Below are 25527 nucleotides of genomic sequence, written 5' to 3' on the forward strand. Positions count from 1 at the left end.
ACATGTTTTTTCTTCTTAAAGAAGTCCCTCCAACATTTCCTGTAATAATGGCTTAGTGGTGATAAATTCCTTTAGCTTATTTTTGTCTGGGAAGCTCTTTATTTGTCCTTCAACTCTAAATGACAGCTTTTCGGGATAAAATATTCTTGGTTATATATTCTGGGTCTTCATCCTGCCGAATATTTTTTTGCCAAGCCCTCTGTCCTGCATAGTTTCTTTTGAGAAATCAGCTGCCAGTCTTATGGGTGTTTCCTTATATGTACTTATTTCTTTTTCTCTTGCTGCTTTTAATATTCTTTCTTTGTATTTAAACTTTGGCATTTTAATTACCATGTGTCCTGGTGTGGGCCTCTTTGGATCCCTGATTTTTAAATCATTTTTATGTGTACAATTCAGCGACATTAAGTACGCTCGTAATGTTGTGCAACCTTCGCCACTATCCAGTCACAGAACTTTTTTATTATCCCAAATAGAAGTTTGTACCCATTACACAGGAGCTCCCTATTCTCCTCTGCTCAAGCCCCTGGTCACCTCTACTCCACTTTCTGTCTCTGTGAATTTGCCTATTTCACGTACCTCATAAAAGTGGAATCAGATAATACTTATTTCACTTAGCATAATGTCTTTCAGGTCCATCCAAACGATAACCTGTGAATGTCTTCCCCTTTTCTGGCTGAATAATATTCCATTGTGTGTATACCCCATATGTTTATCTGTTCATCTGTTGATGGACACTTGGGTTGTTTCTATCTTCTGGCAATTGTCCAATAAAGTTTAACGTAATAGATGGGATCTGGCTCCTCTGTGACCTAGGACCAGTTTAACAACTACCTTTTACTTTATTTCATTCTCTGGAACTAGGACATCGAACAGAGCAACCTCGATACCAGGGCTCTGTAGGCAAGCTGGGGCTGGAGAGGGTGAAGCCTGGGTAGCGGTGGTGGCTGTGGACCTTTTTTGCAGAGCTATGCCTGAGGGTTCCGCCCATCAGAGATAGCATCCTGGGTGGGTGGGATTGCACGACATAAGGTTTCTGATTCTATAATAAAAGAGAACATTCACTTATTCAATTAATTAAACCCACTCACTTTATTATTTACTCAATCATCCCAATATTATTAAACGCAGGCGGTAAGCAAAATAGGCCTACTCTGAGCTTCCAGCCGCTAGAGGCAGAGAGCAGTAAATCTCGCAGACAATGCCCAGGGGCAGGCGCTAGGGGAGGAGAAGCCCAGAGAGCTATGAGAACACACAGGTGGCACCTCAGCTGTACTTGGGAGCCGGGAAAGGAAATCGCACCTGTGCCAAGTCATAAGGAAAGGGAAGAAGTTAGCCAGGTGGAGGCAGAGGACAGAAAGAGTGAACCAGGCCTAGGTAGGGACGTGCCAAGGCCTGGAGCTGAAAGGCAGGGCCGGCGGTGGGCTCAGACATGTGGCCTGTGGTTTGAGGTGGGTGTGCCGGGATTCAGGAGAGGCAGGGGAAGTCACGCCAGGGACCATTTGGTGAGGGACCTCGTACAGTGTTTGACTTACTCCCAGAGCAAAAGAGAAGTCCTGATGGGTTTGAGGCAGGAGAGAGACCGATCAGAAGAAAATAGATCCCGTTTTTCCCTTGAACGAGGCATCCAGCCGAAAATCCTAAGCACCAATGTCCATTGGGCATTTTCTGAGCGCTGGATGCTACTCTAGTGCTTCGTGCTTCTGTCTCAGTTAAATCCTCACAACAGCCGACCACGGTGAGTAAAGAAGAAACTGAGGCCTCGAGAAAACTCGGTGCCCAGGCTACATTCCTAGATCAATTACGTCAGAAATTCTGGGGCTGCAACCCGGGCATCGGGATTTCTCAAAGCTACCCGGATGGCATCGGCTAAGCCCTTACATTATGCATCCCTGTTTCCAGGGAGGGCAGGCTAACTCCTGCAAAGAGGGTGGGACACAAGCTGGCAGGGTCCACCCAATTGCCAGAGGCTCTGTGGCTTTAAGAACTGAGGCTGGCTGCCTGCCAAGGAGGCCGCCCGCCATTGTACAGGCCACGTGAGCACAGGCTGCAAAGCGAGGCTGCGACCGCACTGGGGCTGGCCTGGGCTTGCAGACCCGAACCCTGCGGAACAACCCTGGTGGCACAGGCGAGCCGAAGAAAGAGGACCTTTATGCCTTTCTGAGGGAAGCACACATTCTGCAAGGCCGTGGAAACAAAGAGAAGAACTGTTTGTAGCCCTAATCCAGACGTCCCAAACAAACAGTAAGTCAGGAGGGCACAGAATGCAGCACAGACCCGCCCTCTCAGCTCCCACCAGGCGACATCTGCACACCCCACCCACCCACCCGAGGAGTCACAGGTCTGCAGAGACCCTGCCCAAGGCCTGGAGGGCACAGCCAACTAACACGGCAGAAAATGCCCTGTAATTCTCCAAGGGATGGCCTCTGTTCCTCTCTTTGAAAAGTCTGAGCTCAGCTCTTCACATGTAGCACCATGATGATTGACAGCACCTGGCCCATGGGGAACGTTTCCCCTCTCAGTCCTGCCTCTGTGCGGGCCTCGTGGTCCATGACATTGGCCTGAGAACCCCCAAGGTCACATGAAGGCAAAGAAAGCGAAACTGAAGCTGGTCAGAGGTATCTGTTGGCCTTTGGGCCAGAATCTTGCCGGGGATGAGTTGATGAAGCTAATGACCAAAATAGGGGGTGGCAGCAGGGGTGAAGGGATTCCATGCTGTGGAAGACACAGAGGAAGTTGCCTGGGCGCCCAAAGGACACAAGCAGGAAACTTTGAGGAAAGGTGGAGGTGAGTCAGCAAGCAGATTATCACCTCCGCCTTGGCTGGAGGCATAGCCCTGTAAATCATCTTCGAGGCTTTCTCCAGACCATGTGTCTGCTTGTCACAGTCTCCATTTGCAGGGCCAGGACCAACATGGTGCAGGTGACTTGGCAGTGGCGTACTTCTGATTTGTAGGCCACCATACACTAAAGGCAAAACCACTTGATTCTGGGTGTCGCCTCTCTAGCATTATCCATGCCTCCCTGCCCCTCCTTTATTACAGACAATTGAGAGCTGACTGTAATCTACCTTACTTTACGAGAACACATGCAAAAATTATGTGTTGGGGGTAGGGGCAGGTTGAGATTATGTTGGCAGAAAGAACATTGGCATTGATTGGCACGCAGAGGAGTTATCTTCGAGATAACTGGGTACGAGCTAAAAGGAAAGGGAGGAGAGGTCAGAGAATAGAAAGCAAAGAGAAAGCTAGCCTCACAGAGGGCTAGAGTCAAGGCAAGGAAGAAGGAAGAGTGAGGTGGCATGGGGCGAGGTGGCCTGGGGTGAGGTGGGGCAGGGAAGGGTGGAGTGAACTGAGAAAAAGCTCAACCGTGGCTTGTACATAATCATAGTGAAGCATCTGAAAGCGTCAGATGTGACTTCCGGATGCAGGGCTAGATCCCAGGAGATAACTGGTGGCCCCTTGACACATTTTATTTATAACTGCGAGCATCTTTGGAAAATAGCGAAAGTCCACATGCGACTCAGGAAGGTCTGGCAACGTCAGGCTCACCTCACAGCAGGGCGGCTAAAGCCAGAGCTCCTGGTCACCAGTGTCCCCACTCATCCTGTAGGCATCTTGCATTCCCTACCCTACTCCCCACCTTCTGTACCTGCCTGGTTCCCAGAGGCTTTGCAGATTGCCGCTACTCCTGCTCTTGAGAACCTGTGTGTGTGCGTGTGTGTGTACGTGCACGCACGCATGCACACCAGGAACGCAGGTATGCTCCCTTTCAATTAATTGCAATTAATCTCTCCCTTTTTCAGTTGAGGGTGACAGAGGCACAAAACCAAACGCACCCCTCTCCTTAACAGATTTGGGCAGCCTTTCCGGGAGATCTGCCAAATTGCTAGATGGTATTTGCATTTTTAAAAAATCGAATGCGTTTTGTTATTTTGGTTTTAAGGATTTCCCAGCCTTCCTTAAGGCAATATTTCACTTATGCCACACTTTATAGCTTTCAAAGCATTGCTTAAAGATACAGGAGTTTGTTTTTCCTTCCTGCAGTCATGGGAGGTTGGTAGTGTGGGCTCTCTTCCTGCACCCTCCTGGAGAAAGCCAGCGGGTGGAGAGGCTAAATGACTTGCCTCGGTCCTGCAGTAATTTTGAAGAAAAGTTACTATTCGAGCACGGCTCTCTGGAAAACTAAGTTGTGTCCTTTTAACTGCCTGGAATTGTAAAACGTTGTGCTTTGGAAAACATAGTCACCATGGGTATGATCTCCTCCAGAATGCTGGTCTGGCTGCTGTTTTGGCCACTCGAGAGCTATGAGCTGTTAGGAAAAGTATTGAATCTCCCTGTGCCTCCTTTTTTGTAAAAGGGGGATGACAGTTCTCATCTAGTGACTATTGTGTGGATTAAATGAGGTAACACATACAAAATGTTTAGAACAATGCCTGGCACCCAGTAAGCTTTTAATAAATATCACTATCAGCATAAAGAATTATTATTACCTATGCCTTTGGGACACATTCTGTATTAGATAGGGTACAGGCTAAGTAGTAACAAAAAGAACCCATTTTCCACATTTGCTCAAAAAGGACAGAAGTGTATTTCTCTTTTACTTAATAGCCGAGTGGTAGATGGTCAGTCTTAGCTCTGCTCCACAAGGTCATTCAGGAACCCAGACTGAGCTGCAGGTGAGTCTGGGAAATGTAGTCTCTAGCTAGGCCAACTAAATATCCCCAGCTAAAGCTTAAGACTTCTCTTACTAAAAGCAAGTGGAACTGGGGACAGTTTACTATCTCTATGCCGTGTTGCCACAGACACGGGCTTTGGACCTGCATTTGACATCATTAATGCCTTCTCAGTCTGCCAGTCTCTCAGCCCACCCGCCCTCTACTTCTTGCCTAGTGGATGCCTGATTTACTCTTGAACTTCTTCTCTAGCAAAATCCAGGGATAGCTCTTGGCTCCATGTCTCAGATAAACACCTCCGATGTCGGTGTGATTGCCTCCTGCGGACTGGTCAGACTGTCTATGTACTGGGTTGGGCAGCCTGTTCTCTTACTGCCTAAACCTCCCAGCAGGAGTGGCATTGGCTTTGTTTTTTTTATTATTTTTTTCTTCTGGATCTTTTGACAACTTCCTCCACATGTAATGTAAACTCCATACTCCCTGGCCTCTAGAGAGTCACCCTCGCTTGTGATCTTGAGTCTGGGGGGCTGATTCAGGAAGGGTCACTGTGCTCTTGCCATTCCTCTGGAGCCTATCCTTGCATGTGTTGAGGAGTAAACCTTCTCCCCACCTCATTAGCTATGAGCCCAGAGGGCTGTGATAAAGAAGCCAAAACATTTGTTTGGCAGGTGGATGGGTAGTCTCCATGGTCTTGAATCTCTGTGGTCTTACTATTCAGCTTCCGTGATGTACACTTTCCTGAAATCCCTAAGTTAAGTAACAGCCTGGCTCAGTGGAGGGAAGTATAGATCGACGTTCTATTTCATCATTGCAATGAGATTGAACAGGTCAAGGTAGGGAATACCAATTGTTTCAGGGGACTCTTATTCCAGGGCCAGAAAAGGTGCTTTGATGAATACTGCTTAACAGATGAAGAAGGAAATTTGCATTTGTTGAGGGCCCACTATGTGCCAGGCACGTACTAGAAGCAGAAGTCAGAGCACTCAGTAACAAAATAGGTACCTAATAGTGCTTACAACCTAGCAGGAGTAATTTATATTAAGCATTGCATTTAATTCTTATAAATTCTACCAAGTATATATTTTTTACATGTTATAGACAAAAATGTTATTTTGGGAAATGGACAATGGTAAGAATGATTTTGAAACCACATCTGTCTTGCTCTTTCCATTATTACCTCATCTGCCTCCAGTCACTTTCTTTGTTGAAGAGGGAATCTAGTCTATATATGGAAGTGACCTTGACCTCTCTGCTAAACACCTGAACCAGTGACTACTGTTAACTCAGAGGGTGACTTCATACGACTAGGGTGGTCGGTTTTCATCTCTGTCCTGCATCTCTCTCTAAGCACCTTTGTCCACTTATCTTTCCATGTGAACCTACCAGCTGAACCCCACTCTGCAACGCTTCCGCCCTGCTCCTTCCAGGGGTGCTGGTTGCTGCTGAAGGAATCGGTTCTCTATGTCTCTCTGGGCCGGTACAGTCCTGAGTCCCCAAGGCTGCCCGGAAACCCTTGCATGTGCCCCTAGATATTGCCCTGTCCCATTGCCATTGGCATCTCCTCTTGACCGTCTCTCTTTTCACGACCCTTTGTTAAAGCTCCGTTTCATTGTCTTTCATTGTCATTGATAGGGAATCCATCCTTTCCATTGATAAAATTGAACGAAACTGAGGCCCCAGGAAACTCTCTCGAGGTCCTCCCTGGCAACCCTCCAGCACATAGCCTACTCTTCTTCTCCATCCCTCCCATGCCAGGGAAGGGGTGTGCTCCTCCCTCAGCTGGCCCGCCCCCCCACCCCACGTGCCCTCCCACCTTTCCTGGAACCTCCCTCCATTAGTTGTTTCCTCCTGCTCACATCTTCAGCCTCTTTTCTACCAACGTTTCTCATTAGTACCTAAACATATGAGATCTCTTCGGTCTGAAAAATACCCTATTCTTCGTCCCATGTTTTTGTCTAACTTCTCTCCCAAGTTTCCCCTTGTCCCTTTGATGCCGGGCAGGGCAAACTTCCCCTGAGTGGTCTGCAAAGTTAGAGTCAAAAGGAAAGTTTATTAGAGACAGGAAAAAGCTAATAGTCAAACGCCCAGACCAGAATCATTAAGAAGCTACCCTCCAGGCCCAGTGGTGCTCTCTTCCCTGAGCCGACTCCATCTTTCTGGTGTTCTGGTCCCGTTGCGTCCCTCTGTAACTCCAGCATCCCCGCCGGTGACTCTGTAAGGTTTCCACCCCGCTTTGCGGGACATTTTTTTCCCTCTCCTTCACAGAGACCTCCTTTTCCACTGACTCCTCTTTAACACCCTGCTACAAAGTAAAAAATATTCTTAGCTCACAGGCTGTACCAAAAGGTTGCCAACCCCTGGCTTAGTCTATCTCCCAATATCTACATCTCAATGAAGTTTCGTCGTTTCCTGCAATATAAGGATGCTTGTGTGATTTCTTAAAGTAAATAAACTATGAAAGCCAAGCGCCAGGTAGCCACCACCCACTGGTAGTCCCTGCTGCCACTCCTCTGCCCAGCAAGTTTAGTGCAAGTGCCCAGACACCTAGGCATTGTGGTTCCGAGGGCCACAGAGCTAGACTCTGGCTCACCCTTGCTGCCCTCTCCTGGCTGACTGGGTGTCGAGGAGTTCACGTGGTTCATGATGCCTTCAGGTCTGGTTGCTGGTCTGTAGATTTGTCAAAACCTACACAGTGGAAAGTCCTGTCCTAGAGATCTTGACACTGGTTGCGATGGCCAAGTTCATTATTTCTTGTAGGGTCCTGAGACTTTTTGAGTACAGGTATGATATACAAAGAAGAGTCATCGTATATTGTGTGTTGAACATTTACTGTGGGCCAAGCATTGCTAAACAGGTATCATTTGATTTCACCCTTATAACAACCAGGTGAGCTGCATATCCCTTGACTGGTCAGCATTCTCATTGTACAAGTGATGAAGTCGAGACTCAGAGAGGTTAGATACCTTGCCCAAGGTCCACAAGGTGGTAGATAGTGGAGCCGGAGCTTGAAGGTCCTCCATGTTTATCTGACTCTAAAACCCATGTTCTTAACTGCTACCCAAGGTGCTCAATCTTTGTAGAGTCTAATTCAGTGAGAATTGCGTAGAGCCAAGAATTTGCGTTCTTAACGAGCATGGCAGGCTTCCGATACAGGTGTCCTGGGGGTCTACATGTTGAGAATAGTGCTTCTCATAAATAGAAACTAGACTGCTTCCAGCAGAAGGATATAGCTATTCTACTCCAGTAGCCTCGTTTTTGGGGTAGAACAATACTGGGCCTACCTACCTGCTTTGAGTAAAAGAGATTAGAAGAGGCAATAGAATGTAAAGGCATCTTATCTCTTGCTGTCCCTCGGGTGTCCCCACCCACCTCCACCTAAGTCCCAGAGAAGTGCAGCTCAATCAGATTTACCTAGAGGCGTGACATTCCCGTGCTGCTGACAAAGAGCCCTGGGCAAGCGGATGTGGGTTACGTGACAACACTCAGAATCTAAGGGGAGAAACCTGGCTGTTCTCAGGAACAGCTTCACATCTTCATCAAAAATGTGTGCTGAGCCGCCTGGCACATCCCCTCTCCTTTCTTAATAAGTCAAACCTGGTGCTCCTGCTGTCAGATCTGGAACTGTTTACAGCTTGCTGGGCAGAGACAAAAGGAAAACGGCTTAGTGATAATCTAAACACAATGAATTTGCAGTGAGACAAAGCAGCCTGGGCCACAACCATGGCTGGGCAGCTCTGGCCCTTACAGCAGCAAATCTATGTTTGGCAAGGAATGGGATGGAAACTTCCCCGTACCTGCAGGCCAATATTTTCTTGAGCTTCTGGATCTCTTTGGCTCCTGGGTAGGGTTGGCCATTATCCATGGAGCAAAGGCCAGGGGACACACGCCTGCGAGGGCCAGCCAGTGGTTCGTGCCCAGCAAAGAAGAAATATAGTGAAAGAAACGCAAAACTATGCTTGGCATTGTGCTGGGTGTTTGAACGATGTGACTTAATCTCCTGACAACCCAGAGAGGTGTTGGGATTATATCTGCATTTGACAAATGAGAAAAATGAAGGCACAAATACCCAAGTAGCTTGTGCACGATCACCCAGGTAACAAACGGGTCCAGGAATCAGACCCAAGGTCTGTGCCCTTTTCTTACGGCCATGCACCCCTGTAAGGGGCCGTCACCCTCTGCTCGTTCCTCAGAATAGATCCTCCACTTCCAGTCCAAACAGGTTCTGCTCACAGGCCTTGGCAAAAAGCCACTTGCCCCTGGGCCCAAGAATAACGTAAATGCAATGAACCGTTTTTAAAAATGAGATTACAGATGTCAAGCACTTAGCCCAGTGCCTGGTACTTTTTTAAAGTACTCAGCAGACCTCTGAACATTGTCGGCCCGTGGGCTGGGGTGTTTCTGGCTGCGGGAGTTTCCGCTGGCCATTTGGTGACAAACACGCCTCAAGTAACTACAATGGATGGTCAACATAGGAAGAAAAAATAGCCTTGGACTCAACGAATTTATAATCCCACTGGGGAATAGAAAGGATTTAATATTTAGAAAAAGAAATCAAAACTTATTAATAGCCTACGCATACAAGGGCCCTCATTTCTAGTCTCGATCTTACCACCTACGAAATGTGTAGCTTTGGAGAAAGTGACTTCACATCTTCTTGGGCCTCAGGGTCCTCGTCAGAGAAATGGAGACACTGCCGACCTGAAAAGGTTTTGTTGTTAGGATCACGTACGCGCTTGGTCCTCATAAACAGCACATAATGGCGGAGGGGAAAGGAGGAAATAGAATTTGGTGGACTCTCCTGGGGACCTAACTTTGGAATTAAGCTTTGGATATGGGAGGGCCTTGAGGCTAGAGAGAGAGGGAGTCGTGTGCTGGGTGCTTTTCCCTTCATGTTAGGGAAAATCCAACTCCCATTGGTTTGAACATAAGTGGAGTTTATGGACTCATGGAACCAAAATTCACGAGTAGGGCGAGCTTGACAGGCATTTCCAACCAGGTGCTCATAGTGCTGTCAGGGCTCCAGCTACCGTTCTTAGCGGTGCTTTTAGCTGCTCCGCATGTGTCAGTTTACAATGGTCACATGGCAGGAGCGGTCCAGGCCTCACATCTACCGCCCCTGCAGACCTTCTGGCCCCCATTCTCAGAAAGTCCTGAGGGCCATTCTGACTGGACCAACCCAGGCCATGGGACCCAGCCCCTGCATGCAGAGGACGACGGAGTTATGTGATTGGCTTAGCTTAGGTCACACGTTCCACTTCCAGAACCCTGGAGTAGAGTCCAGTTCCTTGGAAGCACAGGGATCCCCAAATGAAAATTGGGTGCTCTCGGGGGATGCGACTTGGCAGGGAGAGGCCACAATGCTCACAACAGGGACTTTGCTTTTATACAATAAAGAGGAACGATTAAGTTGTGTCAGAGTAAGCCCACTGTCTTGTCTGGCCAAGCAGAGCACAACTAGAGGGAATTTGAGGAATGGCATTTGAGAGGGCCCCGGGGGCACCGCAGGGGGCCATGCCAGCCCCGGGTTCTGGAGCCTAGAAGGAGCCTGCCAGCTTCTTTGTAGCATTTCCCGGCACCACCGGCAAATTCAGGAAATGGGCCTGTTTCCTTCTATTATAAATGCTAATTCTCTAGTCAATAAATATTTATTCTGCCTTAAAATGTTCGGTGAGGTGAATAGAGACGGGAGCCCGCAGCTACCGAGGACCCACCGTGCACTGTCTCTGAGCCAGAGGCTTTTCCTGCATTTTCTCCTTTATTGCCCCCAACCTCCCTCCTAGACAAGAAGCATCACCCCGTTTCACGGATGGAGGAAGAAAGGGAAGTTAAGTGACATGTGCAGAGTCACTTGGCGCATAGGTATCAGAAGGGAGATTGGAGGCCCCGGGGCTACTTCACTCCAAAGCCCGGGGCAGGCAACCATGTCGCGATTTTTTCCCGTTTGTGAGAATTCCACTCTGGTCTCAGCAAGCACCTGAGCTGAAGACCCTTCGGCCTGGTGACGTGAGCACGAGCCTGTCCTTTGTTACATTTGTGGTGTCCTAGGACTTGATGAGTGTGGGAGTCTGGGGTGGATGGAGGGCAGGAAGTCAGGCCATGGAGAAGCAGGGATGCTGGGCGCCCTCATCCTGGCCGTCATCGCTGGCCTTCTCCAGCTCACCCCCTCCTCCCCAGCAGCTCTGAGGGCTCTGCTCAGCACTTGACGTACATCGTCGTGAACCTTCACAAAGCTCGTTTGAGGCAGGTGCAGTTATTCTCCCTGTCCTATAGATAAGCAAACCAAGGTACGGCCGTGAAGGCTGAGGTCACAACACGTGGTTTGTCCCTGTGGGGTGTGTATCCTCATCCTTATTTCGCAGATGAGTACGTTTTCCCTCCGAGATGGTGCCCACTGATCTCACTCAGCTGCCAAGTAAGTGACTGAGTCAGGATTTGAACTCAAGTTCCGTCGGACCCCAGAGACTGGGAGGGTGATCTTTATCACTTAAGCAAGACCTTTAGTGGGGCTATTTGGCCTATGAACCCCTCCCTGAAGGGACCGTCCCATGTGCTCCCAGGAGGGCTCATGATCCCGTTGTTGTAAAACACACAGATTCCTTCTTGGGTGTTCTCTGCGCACGGATGTCACCGTCCCCTTCCGCGACTCTCCGCTTCTTCCCCTTTCCCCAAACCCCTTTTAGAGAGCCCTAAACAAGCCTTAGGAGGAGCCATTTCCTGTGTGGGCTCCCTCCTGGAGCCTCAGCCCACATCACCCCAAGATGCTGCTGATGCCGATTGCAAGGCTTTCATTCGTTAAGGCCACCTACAACAAAAACACGGAAACCAGGAGAGGAAAAGTTTCCGCGAGTCGTCAAAGTCCAACAACAGCTGCAGGAGAGGTGATGGCAGGAAAGTGGGTTGCCCCCTTTTCTTTATGTTCTGTTTTTAGCCTGTGTTTTTCAGAGCAAGTAGGTGCCATGGTGATAGGTGCCATAGAAATAGATGGAGCACAGCACCCAGTGTGGGGCTGCCAAGCTGTTCCCATGGCAATGCGCTGAGTGCCAGGGCGAGCCGGAGTTCTGTGTTCTGGCTGCTGTGCATGACAGGACCCCCAAAGGGCCTGGCCCCCAGACCAGGGGAGAAGGCGCCACTCTAGGATGGTCCCTGAAGGCTTCTGACTTCCGCACCGTGATCGTCGGAGGCCCCCGAAGGCATGCCCTTCCTCCACGAGCACCCACGAGGGCCTTCTCTGCCGGGGAACTTGCTTAAGGAGCTTTGCCTTTGCCCAGCACAGCGGTCACCTCAGCCCACGGTGGCCTCTAAGCTAACTCTGCTGGAGTTCCTGTCCCCACTGTTGGGAGCACGCTGTCCCCATTCTGCCTGGATGTGGAACTGTCTTTGGCTTTAGGCGATGGGTCATAAAGAACTTGTGGAGCGAGGGACATGGAGTGTCAGGAACACTCATAAAAGAAAATCTCAGAGGATCTCAACGAGAAAGTACAGCAGGGAATAACATAATCGTATCTGAGATCGTGGTTTTCAGCATGTGAAACTTCAGGCAGTACAGCCTCAACTTCTAAATGGCTTTAATGGGCTGAAAGACCCTTTGAAACAATTGCTACTTCATTTACATAACCATCTCTGCATAGCTGCTGATAGGTGGATGTAAATGAACCTGCTGGAGCTTAGTTCCTTTTTATTTGGATTTTGACCAATTATATGTCTTCTGAAATGTGACCCACATATCTGCCCTTTAAACCTGTCTTATATTAGACCTAGCATAAGAGATTAATTTTAAAGGACATATGTTATTATACCTGTCCCATAATATCTACTTTTGTAATAGGGCTCTATTACATATGTTTGTTCTATACATGTATGCTATCGGGTGGCTTACTTCTTCAGAGTGAGTATGTTTCTGGACTAACGTAGGGTTCCGAGACCAATAATTCTAAGAACTGACCAACCAAGAGTTAGTTTTACTCTCAATTAAAGAAATACACACACATACCTCTACCACCGTCCACTCATAAGTTATTGCCTAAATAGTTAACAGATTATGAAAATCGTAGAACTGGAGGGCGTTGAAGAAATGTCTCTCCTGGCACGTCTGGCATTTGACATAGAGACCAAGGCCCAGAGTCGAGATGCCCTGCTGTTTAGGTCGGCTATCTTCTGTGTACACAGGCAGTGTGTCAGGTCACTACCCTTCAGCAAGCTTTTCCTGGTGGTGGAAGTGCATGGAGCCTCCAGCTCCTCCGGCCAGGGAGGGAGCACTGCTCACAGTGACCTTGAAGTAGGCTTGTAGGTCATGCCATTGGCCGAGCTGTGCAGTGGAACTAGACAACCAGCAACTGCCTAGTTTATCCTTAGGACTCGCCCGTGGAACCACGGGACTCGGCATTTACTGTTAGTAGCATCGTCTCTTGTCCTCTCTCTGGATCCGCGTGTCATGTTTCATGGTTACAGGGATTTGGTCTGGCAAGGCATTGCAGAACCTCCGAATTAAAGAAGCAAATGTGCGTGCTCTAGGTTTACAGGCCCAGCAAACTGAAAGAGAAGGGCTCGCCTTTCTATCCCATCGCACGTCATGCCTTGGAGTTATGCAACTTGGTTGGATTGCTTTGTTTGACTCAGTAACTGAAAGCAGATTTGCTTTGAAGAAGGAGGATCTCAGATATTCTATAACTTTCTAAGAAAGTGCATTTGCAGCCACGTTTGGAGGAAAGTTTTTCCTAAGTTTTTCCAGGGTCGTAATGTTTGGCCACATGAGGCATGCACACACATGCCTTCCTTTCCCAAGACGAGCCCCTTGCCGTGGCCGTGGACAGGACCCCTGAGTGAGAAAACACCTGACGTTTAATTCAAGATGCACGACAATCTGAGTGTCACTTTTCACACCAACGTTTTGAAACTAAACATTTCATATGCATGTACAATCACAGTTTAATTTTTTTTAATTTAAATTTTTTTCTTTTATCGTGGTCAAATATATATAACATAAAATTTACCATCCTAACCAGTTTTCATTGTACAGTTTAGTGGCAATGAGATACCCATGTTGTTTGGTAGCTATCCTCACCATCCGTCTCCAGAACATTTTCATCACCTCAAACTCAAAATCTTTCTCCATTAAACACTAACTCCCCATTCCCCACCCTGTCCCCAGCCCTTGTCAACCACTATTCTACTTCTTGCCTCTATGAATTTGACCGTTCTGGGTATCTCATAGAAGTGGAATCATACAGTATTTGTGCTTTTATGACTGGCTTATTTCCCTTAGCATGATTTCTTCAAGGTTCCTCCATGTCGTTAAGATGTGTTAAAATTTCCCTCCTTCTAAAGGCTAAGTAATAGTCCATTATACGTATATGCCACATTTTGTTTAACCACAATTTAATTTTTCTGTAGTCTATTCCTTACTATTTTTAAATTTCGAAACCATCAGAAAGCGACAAAAAATTGCAAGGGCAGTACCAAAAAACCCTTTTTTTTCTTGAACATTCTGAGAATAAGTGACCTTGATGCGTCACCTTCCTGTACTTTCCTGTGTTTTTCCTACATACGGAGATGCTTTCCTAACCACAGCATGGCCATCAAAACCAAGAAACTAGCATAGTTTTATTACCGCCATTGAATCCTCAGACTCCATTCAGGTTTCACCAATTATAGTAATAATATCTTTTATCTCAAAAGTATCTAGTTCAGAATCACTCTTGTATTTAGTTATGCCTCTTTAGTCTCCTTCAGTCTGGAAAAACAGCTCCTCAGTCTTTCCTTGACTTTCATGACCTTGACACTTTTGAAGGTCACAGATGTTGTAGAATGTCCCTCAGTGAAGGTTTGTCTAATGTTTCCTCATGATCAGATTCAGGTTACGCCTCTTCGGCGGGAACATCACGGCTGTGACATTGCATTCTTCTCCTTGTCCTCTACCAAGGGGCTCACCATTTTAATTTGTTTCTGTACTAAAGATGGCCATTTTGATCACGTGATTAAGGTGGTATCTACCAGGTTTCTCCAAGATAAAGTTAGTCTTTTCCTCTTTGTAATTAATAGGCTTTTTATGGGGAGGTCTTTGAAACTATGTAAATATCTCATTCCTCATTAAATTTAATTATTTTTAATATCCATATGGACTTGTGGATTCCTATATTAGTTAGTGACTTATACTCTATTCCCATCATTATTTATTTTGAAGCTCGCTTTGTCCCCAGTCGGACCAGTGAGAGTCCCTTCAATCTGTGTCCTTTTATCTGGCCCCATCATCCTTTGAGCACATTCTCACTTTCCGGCATGACAAGAAGTTCCAGGCTCATCCTCTGACTTTCTCGCCCTGGTTGTGGAGTCAACCATTTCTTCAAGGAGTCTCCATTCATCATAATGGAAGATGGTATTTGGAATCCAAGATCTGGGCACGAGATGTGCTCATTCCTATATTGAAATGTTGCTGCTCCCAGGCAGATCTAAGGAATATAAGTTGACACACACACGCACACACGCACACACACACACACCATCTACCCTCCGATACTTCAAGTTGGGCTGTCATTCTCCAATGCTCTGAAGAATCCCTCCTCACTCTGATCAGGCTGTGACACCACAGGCCAAACTACCCGCCCTGGGGATGTCCTCTTCATCACTTGGGCTCTGACCTCCTGCTTTGGGCATCATGGCTTCTGGCCCTTCATCCCCCACTGTGAACCCTACCTCACTCTGCTCCACTTCATGACTTTAGGACTGAATGTTTAGGAAGAGGAGGGAGTTGAGCACCATTGGAGCAAAAAATACTTCTTTTGTTAACAATCCTTTGCATATTGGGAGCACGAATCTCTTACCTATTAAATAAACAGTACTAACTAATAATGCTGATAAATATGCAATACTTCCAGCATTTCCCCCAATCTTTTGTCTCTGTTATTGTAATGAAAAAATTTTGAAGTATTTATAAAGTTAGGATGCCTTCTTCCTTACAGCAACATCTATTTTGCAAATTTGCAGTTGTATTTAGGCTGCCACCAGCAACTGTCTTGGCAAACGCCGAGCAACTCCCACCACAAAAATTAATGAGTGGAGACAAGGTCTGTACACCTACTTGTTCTGTTCTTCCATTATCAAGTGTAGGACTCCAGGGAAATGATCCAGGGAACATCCACAGAAACTAGACACGGACTTTTGTAATACCGTGAATAATATGATCTTCTTGGCTCTTGCCCGTGAGCATCTAGGAAATGGACTGTGTCTTCTGTTACTTTTCGTACCCCTCAAGGTCACGTCCTATGTATGAGATGCTCCCCATGCTTGTTGGCCCACAGAGCTGTGATGGCCTCACAGACTGTTTTGGCATCAGAGAACAGAGAGAGAGAGAAAAGGCCTGGAACCTTGAGGGGTATGTGTGGGGAGGGGGCAGGCTCCTCCTGCAGGACCCAGTGAGCCTAGCTGCCTGGAGATGGCCAGGGAGGGAGAGGCTTCAGGGCAGAGACCAGGAGGCCCTAGGCATGTATGGAAGGGAAGCTGGGAGAGGGGGTCTGTATGCGTGTGAGGGGAGAGGGCAGAGAATAGCGGACGCGGAGCGTCCTAGAGGCAGAAGTGGGGGTGGAGTGGGAGCTGTTCCTGGAGGGGAGGCCAGTGAGTGAGATGAGCTGGGTCCCAGTGGAGAATCTGTGTGAGAGCAACGGGAAGCGAGATGGCTACTGTGTGTGGAGGGTGGGAGCAGGGGAAGGGAGACATGGGGACCTGGAATGCCGCCCGGAGGAGTTTAGAGTCTGGGAGAAGAGGGGATGGCTTAGAAGAAGGGCGATTTAGTGCCTTAGAGTATAGCTCAAAGCTGCACTGATCCTCAGGTTCTAAAATGGCAAAAAAGGCTAAGGTTTGATTTTGGTCACGTCAAAGCAATATTTTGCAGAGGACTTTTAATGTCTAAGGACCATTTTTATGAGTGAGCTAATATTTTCGTGACAATGATGAGTCTTTGATAACCTTTCACTACCCCCTTCAGCTTCTTTGAGAGCCATCTTTTCATTTTCTTGTTTACCCTGGGCCCCCCTCCACTGGAGAGCTTTCAGATACTAGAAATTGGGTCCACTTTGTTCCCTCCGTTTGCCCAGGTTCTGCACAGGGCTGGGTGTGTATTGGGTAGACAATAGGAATAAATAAAAGGCATCTGCCCACTTCCCTGCTCCCCCGGGCCCTTCGAGGCTATGGCTCTGGGGTCTGCCAGTTTGAATGCAGGCTCTGACCTCCTAGCCACCCAGCCAAGTGCGTGTTGCTCAACTCTCTTGCTCAGCTTTCATCTCTGCAAACTGGTGGTGGAAGTGGCCCAGCTCACTGGTTGTCGTGAGGGCTAGCCACCATCTGTGTCAGGGGACTCAGCAAGCAAGAACGGCATTATCTTCATCATGGTATTCATACTCCCGGGTGTACAGGCCATTTAAACTGGGGAACAGATTCTATTTTACTCACTTCTCTGTACTCAGAGGACCCCACATGGTTGGGACTAGATAAGTATTTTCTGAATGAATGGAAAAAATTTGAGAGCAACCCAGATCCTCAGAACTATAAAGGGATGACATTTTATCGTAATGTTTTATTTCTTTAAACTGGACCCGACTCTACCTTTCTTATGTATTTTTAATTAAATTCCATTTTTTAAATCTAGGTAATACTTACATGTTGTACTATTCAAAGCTACAGAAGGAGTAAACAACAGAAAGTCCCTCTTCCATCAGGGCCGCCCCATGACACAACTCCAGGGAGTGCCATTCACATAAAATACGGTGTGGCAGCCAGTGCTGCTGCTCAGGCCACCGTCCACCCAGTTTCCCCCTCTGCAGGCACCTCTGCTACCAAGCTCTTCTCTGTCCTTTCAGAGATGGTCTACGTGGATCTGATGGATCGTGGGGGTGTTATTCAACATAAAATTATCCTCCTTGCCTTGTTTATTTTCCATCTTTGAGGCATTATTTCATATGAGGTGTTTAGAGAATTGCTTTCTTTTTTTATACAGGTACGTAGTATCTGCTAGTGTGGTATAGATTTACCATAGTGTAACTACTCCTCTATGAGACCAGTATTTAGTCAGCCTTTGTTAGGTTGCTTCTAAATGGTTTCTAATGCAAACAGTGCTGCCACGTGCAGGCATCACTCAGCCTACTGTTTGAGCACATCTGGAGGATATATTCCGAGAAATGGATTGCTTAGGTAAAGCAGAGAAATGACTTTCTAATGGTGTAATTTCAGTCATCTGTGGCAGACATAGAGGCGATCCTTTTATACTGGGGTTTAGGGTATGTCAGATCCTGCAAAGGATTGATTATCCACGGACCCCCCTCTCTGGTGTATTCCATGCTAGAAAACAATAGTTTCTTATTCTCTAGAGAGAAAAGAACTTGCAACAGAAAGGTGGCTCTTTGAAGTCTAGCCAAGGCTCACTGATGAGATCCCATCTTATCTCACTTCTAAAGGAAGACCTTGCTGGGCAAGGAGACACCTGGGGCACTAAGAGCCACTCAGCAGTGAGTTCACTGGAGACTCTGCTGGAAAGCCTGAGGAGCTCAAGGTTCAGTCCCCCAAAGAAACATATGATGAGCTCAAGAGACTCTGGCCCCAGAATCATCTTGTGGGGGAGAGTGAGCAGTTCTTTGCTATTCCTACTGAGAGTATCATTCCTGTTAACACCACGGGATGGATGGGAGAGTGGGCGCGTGGTGGGTAGATGGATGGATGGATGGATGGATGGATACATGGATGGATGGATCAATGGATCGATGGATCAATTGACACATAGACATATATAGGTAGATATTGATCAAGCAGGCATGAATGTAGACTTGCTTTTGAATTTGGGCTCTACCACATACTAGATATAGGACTTCAGGCAACTTCTATGACGTCCTTGAGCCCCAGCTTCCTCATCTAGAATGGGATTAACAATGCCTTCTTTGTGGGGTGGTGGCGAGGAACCAACAGTTGTAAAGCAGTGTGGGTAAAGGACCTAGCACAGTACCTGGCACACAGTGGGCTCCCACGTATGGCGGGAGTTGCTATCATTTGGTGTATGACTGGGAAGTCTCTGGTTGGTGTATTGAGGGCATTTCTTTGGCAGGAGCCAGTGAGCATGTACTTCACGCTCTGTCTGACCCTTGCCTTCAGGGAATGATTCTTCGAGGCGGGAGTTCTCAGCCTTATTGCTCAGCATACATGTGGGAGACATTCAGGTGCCTGCCACTCTCCCAGCATGCATTTCACAAGGCAAGATTTCTAGCTACAGTCATTTATCACCAGGCCAGGAAAGTAACATTATTACAGAAAGGACCTAGATCCACTTGAATTTATATTAAAACAATAAATAAATAAAGGAAAAGAAAGGCAATCAGCCTTGGATTTTGGTCTTCTTGCTACAATTTATTTGCAAAACAGCACCCAGCTTGCACCTATTGACTAATAATGGAGGCTGAGAGCTGACAGGTACCTGTCGGGTCTCATTTCATTGGGTTTGGGGTAAATTTCATTCTTTCCTCCAGATATGAAGTAAGGACAATTATCAGAGGAGTCTGGCCACTGTGCCCACATGGTTATGGAATGATTCTGTCTTTGACCTTTGCTGAGTGCCTGGCTGAGGTGTTAAGCCCTCTGCGGTGACCATGGGGAACCACAGACATCCAGGACCTTAGCCGGTGCCTTGGCTGCTTGGCCAAGAGGCCAGGTCTGCCAGGCCCAGGCGGGCTCACTCCGTCCATCAGGCAAGCACGGGCTTGACCTGCCAAGGCAGCTGCTTTAAGCCTTAGCATCTTCCTCAACCTCACCCAACCCTCCCAGCAACCCCTGCCCCAGCCAAGCGGGACCAACTGTTCTCTCTTCTGTGTCCCCACAGCACTTTGTTCCTGCAGCTATTAAAGCACTCGCTGTTGGTTTTAAATATATGTCTACACCTTCCAGGGCAATATTTAAAAATATTTGTTAAGAGATTTTACACAATCTCAAATTCTTCATTAAAATGGCCATAGGGTTTACATAGTTTTCCATCTCTGATATTAGAATTGAAAACGTACGTTGGTGGTTTAGAATCCCATTGGGTTCTTCTCTTTAGATAGAAAGAGTTGTGGAAAAATCAATCTCGTCCAGAGAGTTCATTATGAACACTGCCTTTGAATTGTGCTTTCATCCATTCTGCAGTCAGTCGGTCATTCAACAAACAGTTAACTCCCACTTTTGTGCCAGGCACTGTGCTAGGCGCTGGGTATAGTTAGATGAAGACATGGGTTGTTTCTTGGAGGCCAACATAATGCAACCTAGATTTTGCTAACGTACTGAAACCTCTTTCTAGATAAAAGAAGTCAACTTATAGCATTCTTTTCTGAATGCGATTTCCTGGAGCTCTGAAACCATCTCTTTATTGTAAAATCTACAATATTGATTCAGTCACCAAAAATCTGTGTAAGGCACTGTGCCTGGAGTAGTGGCAGTGAGGGAAAATAAAGAAAAAAACATGTGATTTCGACCTTCTAGGGACCTAAATCTAAATAACGGAAGTCACACATGGACAGAAAACTCAGTCTGCTGTTTCATTTGTGATTGTGCATGGCCTTCATTCATCTGTTCACTCAATCCTAAGTATTTTTGGTGTGTATGGTGCGCTTACACTGGTAGGCACTCTGGAGCCTGTGGAAGAGGCCTAAGATGTGGGCCTGCCCTCTGGGCACTCAAAGTCTCCCCAAGAGCGAGAAAGGGGGTTCAGATGCCATTGGAACATCAGGTCAACTGCAGTCTAGGCCAAAATTAGTGGCTCAAAGAATGCTCTGGGGGTCCAGGGGGCCCGACATCAGCCTGTGTGATTGCCTGTTGGCTGCTTCCTAGAGGTGGAAGATTTGGAACCAGTTCTGAGGGATGGAAAGGCCTTCTGGGCGGGAACTGGACATTCCAGGTCAAGGGAAGGGCTTAAGCGAAGGTCTTGAAGTGTTAGGAATGTCTCATTAGAGACTAAGATGCAAAGGGGCTAGAGGTGGAGGGAGAACTCGCTCCAACCAACAGCCACCCCAGGGCAGGGCCAGGAGCAGCCTGGGACTGGACAGGAGGTGGCAGCTGATGCTGAGTCTGCCATCTTCCGGGAGCTGCGCTTGCTCATTCATTCCCCTTCGTCCCTCATCCAGACTCTCTGTCTCATTAAAGGAGGGTACAATGACCTTCACACTCTACCTGAAGTCCTGCCCTCCTTCTGCTATAAGGAGTTCGATTCTACAAAAGAAGCCAAACATCATAAACGTGTCCGGCACGGCTTGGGGTGAGTAGTGCTAAAAGTTTTTAAAAAGAAAAAAAATTCCCTGGAAATACCAGCGGTGTAGGGCCCAGGAGAATCCCTAAAGCATCCAGCTTCTGCGTGGGAGACAGAGAGTGAGGGCAGAATGACATGAGCGCTGGTCACTAGTTTCCCAAAAGGAACTGGCACTTGGGCCAGACTCAGGTGTGAAAACCTATCACACAGGTGGGTCCAGCACCACCCAGCTCCGCTCGGCTGCCGCAGCTCTGTCGGAAGAACCGCCAATGGCCGCAGATGATGAAAGCCTTTTTCCTCCAGGTTACACTGCCCTTTAGTCTGGTTTTGATTCAGACCAGGTCTCTCTACCTCGGTCTGATCTTCTCTGGGTGGTGCCACCTCCCCCCTGTCTCCCAGGAGTGACGCCCAAGGTTCTAAAAGGTCCTGCAAGAGGAAACAGATATCAACGTTGTCACTGACCCGAGTCCCAGCAAAATTTCGTGATACGAAAGATTTTTCAGGTTACGGTGGAAACGCCAAAGGGACAACCAGCAGCATGATTTGAAGCCCTGGGACAGGACAGTTGTCATTAGTGACGAGTCTGGCCTTGTTGCTATTTGTGGGCCAACAGAGTTATCTGTTGTTCATGGCAATGCGCCCCAGGCTTAGTGACTTAAACAGTAATTCTCATAATTCTGCAATGAGTCTGGGCTTAGCTGAGTGGTTTTTCTCCACGTGGTGTCCTCTGGGCCGAGACATGCAAGATAACTTTTTCCTCACATGTCCTGAGTCTTCACTGGGTTGGCTGGGACCACTAGGACACCAAGAGAGAATACCCCAAGAGGAAAAGCCCCAAAGCACAAGCACATATCAACCCTCTGCTTCCATCACGCCTCCGAATGTTCCACTGGCCAAAGCAAGTCACGTGGCCCAGGCCAAAGGCGATGGGGAAGGGGCTATTCAGGGGTGTGAACACTGGGAAGTGTGCTTTACAGAGTCACGGGGTAATGTCTACCACATCCCATCACCTACGTGATATACCAGCAAACACCAGCTTGATTTCTGATGCTGAGACCTCATGGAGCCAAGAGACAGGCTGGGTGTGAGTCCCAGTTAGGCTCCTTGAACTGCGTGACCCCTTTCAGCCTCATTTGTAAAAGAACGGAATCTTCCCTACAGGACTGGTCTGTCGGAAGGAATGACAGGAGTGATGGGCTTAAGGTAGGTCAGGTGCTCAATCCCAGTTAGCTGCTGTTGCAAAAAGCAGCTTGTTCTGCAGAACAGCTAAACACTCCAGCATGGCACTGTATCTTCTGGGGCTTTAAATCAGATTAGGAGCAGTAAATAATTTTTTTTTCCCCTTCTTGTCATTCAGTTTTTAAAAAAAAAGAAAAAAGAAAAGAAAATTATTGATTTTTAGGTAAAAGGACCCAGAGGACTCACTTCATTTCTCTGTACAAAGAGAAAGCGTCGTGACCTTAGATAGAGTCCAGGAGATTCAGGGGCACTTGAACTGCATGAGATCTGAAAGAGCCCCCTCTTCTTGTGCATTCACCAGCCCCTCCAAAAACAACAACAACAAAAAACCATGCAGCCCTCTAGTCTGTGTCTCGTTACTAACGGGGACGACACAGGGACTTTCTACGACCAGAAGTGGGCATGAACAAAAGCAAACACAACGTCTCTGAAGTTCATTTAATTAAAAAGGAAACGAAGCAGCTTTGTGTGCATAATCCCTCCCTGATTTACAGTCTTAAAAATCCAATTTGTTCTCATAATGGGCTTTGGAGGTAAGAAGAGGGTGGCTAGGGAATTGAGGCCTCCGAGCTGGCCCAACTCCCTTCCACCTCACTCCAGATGATTTTCGGAGGCTCTCTGGGCTTGCTTGAGATGTGCGGTCAGCTTCCTTGGGCTTTCGGCAGCTGGCAGCGTCCAGTGTGTTCTCATTTTGGAAGTCTGTTTGCAGCACTGAGGGTTTGAGATAATGAGTTCCAGGCAGTTAGAACAGGAGCCCGTCCTAGACTGTCCCCTGCAGGCAGTGGCCTCTGCCTCACTCCACCATCTCCAAGAAGGAAGGTATGGGAGGTGATGCTGGACCCCTCCTAGGGAGGCCCGGTGCCCGTGAGAGGGACTCACGCCCCATCCGTCTCAGGTTTGAATCCCGGCTGTGGGCCACACACCAGCTGTGCAACCCTGGGCAAGTCACGTCATCTCTCCAAGCCGTGTTCTTCTCAGTTGAGAAATACAGATGATTACACGAAAAACTGCTTAGCACAGAGGGCCTGCACGCACTAAGCACTCGGAAAACGTGAGCTGACAATGTTATCACAGAAAGGAGTTGTTCATGTTGATGGAGCAAATCTGGCATTTAGGAAAATAGTCCCCAGTGTTATTTCTCCAAAAAGAGCATGATTATGTTTTTCTTTGGGATGATCTTTTTAAAGGAAATAATCCTTTTTGCTGTAGCAGTGGAGGACATAACTTTTCTTGTTTTATTTTTTCCTCCAGTTACAGAACGACTTCTATTTATTGCATACATTCTAAAATATTGAGGAAAACACAAAGAAGAAAATTAAAATCACTCACAATGTTGTCACCTGAGGATCACTATAATTACATGTAGATGTATTTCCTTCTAGATCTTTCTCTCTCTCACCTATTTTATATAAAGGGGAATATGCTGAACTTACTGTTCTGTTACCTGGTATTGTTCCTTTATTGAAACATCCCAAACATCATTTAATATCATTAAATATTTCTCCAGTACCATAATTTTAGATGTCTATACCAGATTCCATTGAATGAATGTAGGTCCAACCCCTACTTCCTGAACATCTGTGTGCTAGGTAACTTACAGGAATGAATTTCCAGAGTTCTCTGAGGTGGATAGATGACCACGATCTTTTGCATGGGAAAACCAAGCCCAGGGTCACACCTCCGGCCAGAGAGGCAGAATCAGGGGTCAAAGTCGGGTTCATTTGCCTCCAAAGCTTCCCATTCCAGAGAAAGGTTGGTTGCCCCTGGAGTGGGTCATGACGTGAAAGTCAGGGGTCTTCCTCTACAGCTCCACTAAGACTGTCTCTTCAGGGGGAGACTCAAGGATTCTGTGAGCCTATTCGGTGGAGAATCCGCCCAGAAAAAAGCCATGAACAGTCCCTTTCCCAACCGGCCAAGGAAACATAATAAAACACACTTGTCGACGTCAGTCATCAGAGAGATGCAAATTAAAACCGCAATGGGATGCCACCACACACCTGCCAGGGCTAGAATGAGACAGACCAGCGGTCCCGAGTGTGGGAGAGGATGTGGAGCAAGCGAGAGCCCACACTCCGCTGGTGGGAGTGTAAGCTGACACGACCATTGTGAAACGGCTTAGCGGCATCTATCAAAGCTGGACGTGTGTACATCCTACAACTCTAGGTGTGTGCCAAACACAGGTGCACACACGTGTACCCAAACACAAGCACTAAAATCCTCGTGGCGGCACCGTTTGTCATGACCCCACACTGGATGCCATTCAAAGGCCCACCTGCAATAGTTTTGGGTAAATACCCTGCAGTAATGAGCACCCCACACAGCGATGAGAGTGAATCAACTCTCCTTAAACGCGGCCACGCGAATGGTTCTCCCAGATATACTGTTGAGTGAAAGAAGCCAGACTCGAAAGACCCACGCTGAATGATTTCGTTGTATGAAGAACAGGCAAAAGCAATCTGTGGCGTGAGGAGTCAGGTAGAGGCTAATCTGGGTGGGGGGTGACTTGATGACTGGAAGGCACGTGAGGGGTTTCTGGTACGCTGGAGACGTGGGAATGGTCATTTCCTGAAAATTCACCAAGCTGTGCACTTACGTGCATTTCGTGCGTTTGTGTATCTTACACTGCAGTAAAAAGTTAAATTAAGAAGTTTCTACCAAGAAGCAACTGACCATGCGTGAGTCGCCTCTCTCACCAAACCCAGGGCACCGACCAGCCAGCGTGGTGATCCTGCACAGGTGCCTCGCCCCGGCCTTTGAGAAGTTCTGCCAGGCCAACAGCGGCCCTCTGCCCCTGCTGGGCCGAAGCAAGCCCAGCAAGTGGACATCGCCCACCTTGGGTGCTGTCCCAGACACCAGGTAAAACATGTGGGTACAGGAGTTAAGGTTTGGTTGGGAGTGACCAGATGCTGCGGTCAGGTGTCTCTGTCACCAGAGACCTCTTTGCTCAGCCTCGGGACCCCAAAAGTGCCTGGCACGGAGCCCCATTCCCACTCCTGCCTCTGTCCTCTGGCCCTGCTCGTGCCCCTGCTTTGGGCAAAATCTTTGGGATCACCAAGAAGATCCAGCCCTGGAGAAATCCCATGGGGACCGCCATCCGCCCAAGTCATCACCCAAACCAGAAACCTGTCTGCATAGGATGAAGAAGAAAATAAAAACACTTGCATTGCCAACACTCAGAGATAGACGTTATTAATATTGTGGTGTCTATGCTCCCAGATGTTTAAAATAGAACATATCCGATAAATGCGTCAGTGAGCCCACATCTCCGCCACCGCCCCATCCTCTCCTGCCTGAACTCTTAGGACGTGACTGGTCTCCTCGCCCCTCTCCCCTCTCCCCCCAACACCACCCCACCTTCTACTCTCCCA

At 47.7% G+C, this 25527-nt stretch overlaps 1 protein-coding gene across 1 annotated transcript in view; it reads left to right on the top strand.

Moving 5' to 3' along the window:
* The first annotated feature begins 2042 nt into the window (after positions 1-2042).
* Positions 2043-25527, top strand: part of DGLUCY (D-glutamate cyclase) — a 59093-nt gene continuing 35608 nt past the window's right edge. Inside the window, 3 exon segments of the mRNA XM_039884026.1 lie at positions 2043-2784; positions 20799-20929; positions 24862-25015. Of these exon segments, the coding sequence (XP_039739960.1) occupies positions 2579-2784; positions 20799-20929; positions 24862-25015 (491 nt within the window). The 5' untranslated portion in view covers positions 2043-2578.

Source organism: Pteropus medius, unplaced genomic scaffold, assembly GCF_902729225.1.
Source record: "Pteropus medius unplaced genomic scaffold, Ma_sr-lr_union100, whole genome shotgun sequence".
NCBI lineage: Eukaryota > Metazoa > Chordata > Mammalia > Chiroptera > Pteropodidae > Pteropus > Pteropus medius.